This window comes from Oryzias latipes, chromosome 8, assembly GCF_053564925.1.
Source record: "Oryzias latipes strain Hd-rR chromosome 8, Olatipes_Hd-rR_3.1".
Taxonomy (NCBI): Eukaryota; Metazoa; Chordata; class Actinopteri; order Beloniformes; family Adrianichthyidae; genus Oryzias; species Oryzias latipes.
This window is the reverse complement of record NC_136244.1, coordinates 9,146,496-9,156,594: the sequence shown is the minus strand read 5'-3', so window position 1 is coordinate 9,156,594 and position 10,099 is coordinate 9,146,496. Positions and strand designations below refer to the sequence as shown.

Below are 10,099 nucleotides of genomic sequence, written 5' to 3'. Positions count from 1 at the left end.
CAACATGAAGAAAACTGAACAGGAGCAGAACAAAGAGGGGATGTAAACACAATGTGAGATGGTATATGATGTTTGTCTGCATTTGTCTGTCCACTCCAGTCATTTGTGAAGCAAAGCCGTGGTGTTGTTGGAGTTGAGTGCCTGCTCCAGCAGGGCTCTCTGGGCTGTGGCCGGCAGATACAGGAAGGAGTACAAGAGGGCCAGCGTCAGCAAGGCCAGCAGTAGAGGGAGGCAGCAGTCCGACGCTGTTAAAGGCTCATCACATCGAGCCTGCATGAACGTGGTGCTGTGCATCCTGGGAAAAATACTTTGCACTTGATTTGAGGAAAGTTTCTTCAATGCAACAAAAAACAAAAAGGTCAAAAGTAGAGATGGCTCTTTCTTCACTGAGAAGAAAAACATAAAACAACAAATATCACTTGACCAGGTTCTCCAAAATTGTTGCACTTGAGGGTCCAAAAAACTTGAAATCCAAATTTGCTCAAAAAGCAAATTCTTCCTATTAGGAAAACAACTTCAGGAATACCTGCATCTTTGTGCTGTATCTACTGGTCCTCTCTTCATCTGCACCCTCAACCATCTGATGGTATCATTTTTGATTCCCATCCCATCTTTGTCTGTGAGTTTGCACGCAAAGCAGTGGATTGGCAATCCGTCACTCAGTTCTATGACATGTTGCGCAACAATAACCAGAAAATCAACTGCGGAGACACAACAGCACATCTAGGTTTTCCTCTGACATACTGTGTTCTGGGAAATTCAACAGTGGCTGAGTTATGAAATATGACTTATGTAACCATTCCTAATCATCTTACCTCTAAGTCACACCTGGCTGCAGTCAAGGATTATTCCATGGAAAAGCTGGGATATTATTCACCTATGTTCAGCACATTGTGTTTCCAGTAATCACTCCTTGTGTCAGCTTTGAACTGTCTGGGAAATTTATGGAAACAGAAACTGAAAAAAAAACGGATTTGAGAACTATTCCTGATTTGATAACTGGGCACAAATTGTCTGACTGTTAGTGCTCTGATCTCCACACCCCTTAGCAAAAAGCACCTGAAGTTTATTTTATTAAGTATACTTGAGTATAGGTATGACAAGTATACTATAGACCATGAATGTGTAGCTTGGGAAACAAACTAACGGAACACTTTTTTAAACTACATTGGGAAATTTTAAGTTGACAAAATACAATCAAGTATACTGTCTTGCTTTTAAGCAAACTTGTAGTATACTTGCAAAGACTACTTTTTGGTAAGGGCCCGATGTTTATTTAATTCTGATACACCTCAGATGATCTTTCCTATTGTTTTTTGAGTAGCCTACACTCCTTTTGTAATGTTTAATCATTGTTTTTTTTATTTTATATGAGAAACTGCGGAACAATGGGTTGTGTATATGCAAATATGAAACATAACAGGCAAAATGTCGTGTCTGTAATGACAAATATGCCCAACCCTTGCACAACACAACATAAAAGAGTGAATGGGTAGCAAAAACCCCTTTCTTTAAAACGATTTTAAAAAGATGTCAAAAAAACTGAGAACATAAGTAAAAATGTTATACAGTTACCAGTAAGATGTTTTCATTTATTTAAAAAATATGTAGTATTTGTGCTTAAAAGATTTGAGATCAAATGCTGATGTATTTTGACCTCCACACCAGTTAGTGGCAGTGTTCTCACCGTCACCCTGCTTCAAAAAAAAAAAACTTTGTGAACGCTCTGCGCCTGCGCATTTTGAAGCCTTCAGGTTTGTCTACAATTTCTGAGCTTGCGTCTTAAAATTTTGCAGGTAAGTTATGCCCTATTTAAAAAATAATAATAATAAAACTATGAAATAGTCAAATAAATTTCAAATAGGAATGTATCGTGTTGCCTTATAGTAACAGATAGAAACGGACTGATAAGCTACGTATTTTAGCCCGTGCGTTGTGTTGTCATGCTTTACTTATATCTTGCTAATTCTTTCTTGTTACAAAAATCATCTTAGGAGCACAAAGGAAGCGTGACAGCTGGATTTTCTGGGGTTCAAACATATAGTTAAAAAATAATTTGTGTTTAAATGTTAACAATGTTGTGTGTGTAGAATTAATATACTAATACTAATGTTTTCAAAATTATGGAGTTTTTTTTAACGATGAAAACCTTTTGGATTGTGCTTTATATCTTTTTGAACAATGTTGTATTTAGTATATTTTCTAAAATGAGCGTTGTTTTCTCTCCCAACAGAGCTGTTGAGACATGATGACCACAGAACCTGCAAGCATCGAGAACCTGCATGTTCTGCACCACAGTAAAGATTTTCTTGTATTAGACAAACACTGGGACATTCGCATAGACAGTAAGATGTGGTATGAGAAACTGACAGTGCAGGCACAACTTCAGCACCACTTTCCTGATCTGGCCGACCCCAGCACTTACTATGGATTCAGGTAAATGCATTTTTTTCAATGTGTTTAGCATCACAAGCTACATTTTCATTATTTTTGATGTTTTTACGACAGGTTCTGTCATCAGTTGGATTTCTCCACCAGTGGGGCTCTTTGTGTTGCACTTAACAAGGCTGCTGCTGGTCGAGCTTATCGCTGTTTTAAAGATCGGACTGTCACCAAAGCCTACCTCGCTCTGGTACTGAGTGCAGTGGTTGCCTGCATGCAATAATATTACAATTTAACATCAATTTAATATATAGTTATATATTTCATTTTCAGACTGCATTATGAGTTTTTATTTAAGAATTGTTATTACTTATCTTGACATTTTTCTGGTGCTCAGGTCCGTGGGACGGTAGAAGAAACCACACAAACTATACGCTTCTCAATTGGCAAAAATAGCACAGAAGGAAAAAAGCATATGATGCTTATTGAGGGATCTGAAGGTAAATGTTTCCGGTGTGACTGACATTTTTAAAGTTTATAATGCTGTGCAGCACATTTGCTTTAAGTTACCCTGTCGCACCATGGCAGGCTGTGAGAATCCTAAACCATCGGAAACAAAGCTTACAGTCTTGGAGTATGGGTTGTATGATGGAGATCCTGTCACTAAGGTGTTGCTGCAGCCACTCACTGGTAATTAAACTACCTTTAATGTAAAATCATAATAAGTTGATATTTTATTCAATCTTTTTTAATGATTTCACAGAAACTAGATGTGCTTTGTTGAATCCACAGAAATGTTTTTACAAAATTGGAAAATATATTTTTTGTCTTCTGCCTGTCTCAGGTCGAACCCACCAGCTGAGGGTTCACTGCAGCGCTATTGGCCACTCCATTGTTGGGGACTTTACCTACAGCTTGGGGACTGATAACTCGCCGTACAGAATGATGTTGCATGCTCACCTCCTTCACATTCCCCTGGAACCAGATCCTCTGCTGGTTACTGCCGGAGACCCTTTTGTCCCAACAGTTGACCCAAAATGGCTCCCGCAGCGCTCATTACGGACACTGACACCCACAGTGGAGGCTTTGTTGGAAAACAGAAAGACTAAAAAAGAGGATAAAGGTTTGGTAGAAATAGAGAAGGGAGAAATAAAACTGAAGAAGGATGAGAGCATTGAAGAGAGTGAAGAGCAAAGGAGGATATGTCAGCAGTGGTTGAGTGAATGGGCTGTGGACTGATGGGACGGCAAGGTCTTTTATTTATTTTCTTTTTTATTTTATCTGTCCTTGCATAAAGTGAAGGAACATATATGCCATGTTCATATATGCTCACATACTGTGTGGGGGACCAACTCCATCATGTTTACAAAAATTCCAACTACCTTATAGGTGTCTAATTTTCTCTCACAAGCTTATTAAACTTTTAAAAGAAGAAAAAGCATGTGTGACAATAATTTATGCACTTTTTATTACCATGTGCCCTGCTTGGTTTAGCATCTACCAAGCCTCACTGTAAAGTATTGAAGCAAAAATAATAGATAGATAGATAGAAACTTTATTAATCTCCCAAGGGAGAAATTCAGGTGTCCAGCAGCAAAACACACACAATAAATAACAATAAAATGACAGTTAATAAAATTTCAGTTTATATAAGGCATGTTCATTAAACAGCCTGATAGCTGAAGGGACAAATGAGTTTCTAAAGCGTTCTGTCCTGCAGCGCAGTGAAAGGAGCCTTTTACTCCATGTGCTCCTCTGTTCAGACATCGTGTTGCGAAGGGGATGTCTGGGATTGTCCAGTATGCTTTGAGTTAAGGCCCTCATCCTCTTCTGCAACACAGTTCTCCTCCCGATCACAGATGCACACCTCTATCAGTTTGTCCAATCGATTGCAAAAAAAAAAGAACAGTATGAATAGTTTTGTTTCTATTCAAAATTTATCGTGAATATTTCAAAACATTTTTAGCTTTAAAATATTTGGTTTAAAACAAACAAAACAAGAGTTATGATACCTTATTGTCATTAGAAATCCATGGAACGTTTGAGTGGAGCTTTGCCTGTTTTTTTTGTTTCTTTGTGTTGACCTCGTCCTTGCTTTTTTGTTGATATTTGTTTTGACTCTACATGTTTGATCTTTTTGTTATAAAACAAAAACTGCTTGATCTCACCTGTGATTTTTGCAGCATAAAATGTTTTTTTAGACACTTTAAGGTTCATTGGGAAACATTGTGTAATATAATAAAAAAATCTGTAAAATAGAAGCTGAGGTTGTACTAAAAAGATGTATATCAAGTAATGCCACAAAAAACTGTTTTGAAGATAAATAAGTACAGTACATTGTAAAACCGGCCCAAAACGTTCCCGGCTTACTAAGTATTAGTAAAAATTGCTATTACACATTTAAACTGAAAACCTGCAGTAAGTGTAATTGTTGCATTAAATATGAACCAAAAATGGGTTAAATACAATTGTTATTTTTAATTGTTTTCGTAACCATTTTAATTTAGAGTTGTTTAAATACTTATAAAATCCTGTCTGTATCCATAATATATATTTCAAAACTGTGTTAAGAGCAATTTTACTTTTACCACCTAAAATTATATAAAGTTGTAGCAAAATTATTAACGCTTCATCTAACTAAGCTAATTTAGAACACTTTTCCTGCATTTTCATTCTATTTTACAAACACCTCAATAAATAGAAAACAAGTAAGGATTCACGTCATGTGCATAAAATACTGGCTATGAGCTATCATCCCCAAAAATGTAATGTTTTGTTTGCGCGTGCACTCTTCATCAAACTACATTACCCGTTATGCAAATCCAAAGAAAAGGAAATGACGTACGAACAATAAAGCTAACAGCGGAAACGGCCATAGTAACACCAGAAATGCGCTCATAATAAGACGATTTATATTTGTGCTCCTCCGGGCAGGACCTAGTATTAAAACAAACCACCGAGACGATGGCTTCCGAAGTTTTCTCGTACGAGAGCCTCGTTCATGCTGTAGCGGGAGCCGTGGTAAGTTTGCGTCACCTGCTTGACTTGGATTTCACAATGCAACTAACTGCAGTATTGTAACAGAGTACAGACCTATTAAAATACTTTATTCAGAGCATGTCATGACAAACACAGAAAGGAGCATAGAACTATGAATTGTACATTTTTGCAAAAGGCGGGTGGGGTTACAAAAGTAACAAAAGAGAAAGTAACTTTATGTTAATCTATTAAGCTGACAGATGACTTTTTTGTCAGTACTGGAATGGTAAATGTCTGATTTGGGCAATTAATTCAATTCTCTTTAATAAAAGTTCTTTATAGTTGATTTCCCTGTGCTATTTAAGCACTATATGTTGATTTTGTCCACAAACTTTATTTCTTCTGAATTTCAAGAAGTTAACTAAATTTTGTCCTTGCTTTAGGGAAGTGTGGCTTCAATGACACTATTTTTCCCCCTTGATACTACCAGGCTGCGACTTCAGGGTAAGGAACAGCAGAAATGTTACGTTACAAAGACTGTAGATGCATTTGTGTTAGTTGAGACCTAACATTTTCATGAAAACAGCTTGTCCTTTGCTTGTTTTTAGTGGATGAAAACAGGAAAGCCAAATCAACTCTAGCTATTCTGAAAGACATAGTCAGAGAAGAAGGCTTGTGAGTGAAATAATGTCCTCTGTGTGTCATTCTGATAACTTAAGACAAGTTTTGTGTCTGTAATAGGCTAATACAGATTATTTAAAAAGTGAATAAAAGTCTGTGTTTTGTCTGCAGGCTAGCCCCCTATAGAGGCTGGTTCCCTGTCATCTGCAGCCTGTGTTGCTCCAACTTTGTCTACTTCTACTGCTATCACTGCCTCAAAGCAAGCCTGCTGAAGGGAAGGCCTTCAACGTCCAGCACTGACCTGATCACAGGCATCGCTGCAGGTGAGATGGCCACTGAACAAAACCTAAAAAACCTAGCTTTGGTGAAACGCCACTCCATTTAATCTTGGAGTCTCAGGTTGTGTCCGAACTTCCTGACAATCCAATGCAATATATATTGCGGTCAACATTTTTTTGGGGTGTCCCTATCCACAATTCCAAAATCCAGTTGCCTAGAAATTTCCCAGAAGTCTCTGCAAAAACCTACTGTGTGTCGATGCTCACTACTTCAATATAGAACACAATGCACCACAATTTATTAGGTTCTTCCTTTGGCAAATCAGTGATGTCACATTTGCTGTTTTAAAAAAAGTAAATAGTAAGCATGTGTTTGAAATATGTTAAATTCAGCACACTAGATAGTCTTGCACTATAAAGTCTTTTCGAAATTGGGGAGTAGTGAGGGAATTTGAATGTAGCCTCTGACTAGACTGATATCTGTGTCTCTAGTTTTTATGCCTTCCTGACTTCATCAATGCATAACATATGAAGAGCTTATATGATGCTAAATCAACTTTTTGAGCTTTTAAGTGTATTATAATGTTAATTCCTCACAAAAATAACCCCAAAGTGGTATTTTAAACCATTCGCCCATTTCTGAGTTTTCTTTTAGCAACCTTTGCTCTCGGCAACAAAACTCCATTTATTGAAAACTTGGAGCCAGATTTTGAATATGACAAGAGCTCCAAAAAGCTACTTTGGGTTGGAATTCTCGAAGAATGAGTGGCAGGTTTGCCTTAAAAATATTCAGAGTAAAAACCTGCACTGTGAGGACCAGCCCCTCACAATCCATGGAAGTGGATTCTCACATTTATACTTATGAAAGTGAGGAACATCCCATTCCAGAAAAAGTCTGCGCTCCCAGCACCGCCCCCACCACTAACACACACACCTTTTCCACAGAGCTAGCGGTGATCAACCAGTGCCTCAGAGATCGAGTCATTTTACTTCCGGTTAAGAAAATGATTTAGGCCCTTTCAAAGTTGATTATTTGCATTTTTAAGAGTCATTGTCAGGTTTTCAGAGAACATGTTCACCCACAAGTTGCTGTGAGTTAAACTGGAAAATCTACAGCAGCACAGTGAATCTTTGCCCTGACTGATGTTATCTCTCCAGGCGTAGTAAATGTACTGGTCACTACCCCACTGTGGGTGGTGAATACCAGGCTCAAGCTTCAGGGTTCCAAGTTTCGCAACACAGACATAAGACCCACCAACTACTCTGGGATTCTGGGTAAGAAGTTGTTTGCTAGATTAGTTCCTTTACATTTGTTAATCCCTTGACACCTGAATTTATTACCAGTTATGTAAAAGTAAAATTTCACTTATGTTTTTGGTTTCATGTTGAGGCTAAATTAAAGTACCTGTAAATTTGGAGCTAAAGGTGTTTGATACATTCTTGCATCAATAGGCATGAAGGTTTTTTTTGTGTTTTTTTTCACCCATTTCTCAAATTGCACTTTTGGCTTTGTCCAGATGCATTTGCACAAATCATCCAAGAGGAAGGCGTTGGAGCACTGTGGAATGGCACCTTCCCTTCTTTGCTGCTTGTGTTGAACCCCGCCATCCAATTCATGATTTATGAAACTCTGAAGAGGTGGCTCAGAAGAGAGGTTTCCAGGGAGGTGTGTGGCTTAAACGGATTTGAACATTCTGAGGTTTTGTAGATAAGAAGACACATGATATTCAGTCTTCATCCCTTGAGTGGATCATAGATTTATTGTTACTTTTTGAAAGTATGGAGCAATTTTTGTGGTACACTAGAGCACCACAGGTGAAACATAATACCGGTAATAGTCCTAGACTGTCATGTGCTTACAGTTAAGAGGGAAAGAATGTTGCTTACTTTTTTAGCAGGGGTGTTTGAATCCTCCACATCTTTTTTGTCATAAAGTCTGTTTCTTTTGCCCAAAGCTTTTATCCCTGGAGGTTTTTGTAATCGGGGCTATTGCCAAAGCTGTTTCCACTACTGTAACATATCCACTTCAAACTGTACAGTCCATTCTGAGGGTAAGTGTCTGTGAATGTCTTTATGTCAAAAGAAAAAAAAAAGAGATTTCACCAAAAAGTTTATTTTCCCCTCAAATGTGTGTTTTTCTTGTTGCTTTTACACAGTTTGGTCAGTGCAGAACACCCACAGAAAAATCCAAACTATTGTCCAGTTTGAGGACCATCAAGACTCTTTTGGTCAATAAAGCAAGGTGGGTTTCGTCAAATTAGACTGATATACAGTTGACATCCTTTTTTTCAGTTGTTTTTCAGAGGTTTAAAAGGAAAGTGAAAAAAGCAAAGATGAAAGTTGTGTAACACTTGTGGGAAGTTGCATCTGTAAGGAACTTCCCAGGAAATTCAAATGAAGGTGGAGCTAATGGTTTTTGACGTGTTGCCCAAATCCCATCTTTTTTTCCGCAGACATTGTCTTTTATTTGACATTTATTAACAAGACATATTATATATAAATATATATATATATATATATATATATATATATATATATATATATATATAAATAGATATAGAGAGATAGTGATATCAGAAACATAGGCGCTGTTCCAAAGACTTTTTTTTTTTTAAGATTGAGAGGAATAAAATTAGACACCTTCATTTCAGTCTGTAAGGTGTTCTAGGCAGAAGATGCAGCAGAATTAAAAGCTATAAGTTGGGACAAGATCAAAAAGAGTTTTGTAGATCAGAGTCATCCAGTGCGAATACCTTCAGATGCTCAAAGAAGGCTGCTCTGCTTAACTGTTCGCTTCTTGTTGTCATGCAGTTTAAATTGCTTCAGTTTAATATGGATTTGCTGTTTTAACCTTTTCTTTCTTGTGCAGGAAGCATGGCATTCTGGGCATATTTAAAGGCTTGGAAGCCAAACTTCTGCAGACCGTGTTGACTGCTGCTCTCATGTTTCTTCTCTACGAGAAAATCGTCAGCTTCACCTTCAGAGTCATGGGACTCGGCAACAGCCATCTCAAGAAACGCTAGTCGTCGGGACACCCAGTAATCCTGGACACTCGACCACTTAAGGAAAACTGTGATGAATGTTTTAAATCTACTTAAAATTCCTGTGATCGAAATTCAAATCCTGTGGTCCTAATAGTAAAAAAAACTGTTGTTTTTTTTAAGTGAGTTTGTTCTTTAATGCTTGAGTTGATTTGTAATTTTTTAACAAAAAGGTGAAAAAAACATGATTACACAAAAAATGTTGAATACTTTCTTCTTTTTATACCTGTTGCAGCATCAGTGATCTTCTTACAGGCCTTTATCGTACACGTGCTATCATTAGTTGCTTAAAACTTATAAAAACACTTTCCTGTCTTAGTTTATCTTAAATTTAAAGGAAATTGCTGTGTTAGCTACTGACTAACCCAGCAAACATTGATTTGAGCATAAAATTTACCAACATGGGGGATGAGATGGTGTTTTGTTACAATAAAGCATAAGTAAAATAAATTATTTAGTCACAAATGTTCAAATATTGAATATTAAAAGTGTTCCAATAAAGATTAAAAGCAATGAAACTAAAGAATTTTCATTATAGAATCAAACATGAGTATTACAGCGGCAGTGGCTCAGGTGGTTGAGCAAGTCGGCCATGACTGAAGGGGCAGTGGCTCAATCCCCAGCCAACCGTCGCTGTGTCACTGGGCAAGACATCCCACTCAAGGCTCTTCATTATTTGTCTCAAATTCTCTGACTTCCAAGCATAACATTTTACAATAATCTTAGGCTGCCACCTATGGGACATGCTCTGAATCTACAACTGCACACAGTCTCTGTCTGCTGGTTCCTAGAGAAAAC

At 37.5% G+C, this 10,099-nt stretch overlaps 2 protein-coding genes across 2 annotated transcripts; both read left to right on the top strand.

The window, feature by feature from the left end:
* The first annotated feature begins 1,672 nt into the window (after positions 1-1,672).
* Positions 1,673-4,544, top strand: rpusd1 (RNA pseudouridine synthase domain containing 1). The gene is made up of 6 exons (XM_004071756.5): positions 1,673-1,796; positions 2,234-2,436; positions 2,509-2,632; positions 2,780-2,882; positions 2,971-3,072; positions 3,227-4,544. Exons 2-6 carry the CDS (start codon positions 2,246-2,248, stop codon positions 3,619-3,621), a joined length of 915 nt encoding a protein of 304 aa, XP_004071804.1. The 5' UTR covers positions 1,673-1,796; positions 2,234-2,245; the 3' UTR covers positions 3,622-4,544.
* A 679-nt stretch (positions 4,545-5,223) lies between these two features.
* On the top strand, positions 5,224-9,827 carry slc25a17 (solute carrier family 25 member 17). The gene is made up of 9 exons (XM_023957711.2): positions 5,224-5,403; positions 5,805-5,865; positions 5,970-6,036; positions 6,154-6,305; positions 7,419-7,535; positions 7,778-7,926; positions 8,216-8,311; positions 8,417-8,502; positions 9,130-9,827. The coding sequence occupies exons 1-9, from the start codon at positions 5,347-5,349 to the stop codon at positions 9,281-9,283; spliced, it is 939 nt and encodes a 312-aa protein (XP_023813479.1). The 5' UTR covers positions 5,224-5,346; the 3' UTR covers positions 9,284-9,827.
* Positions 9,828-10,099: the final 272 nt, after the last annotated feature.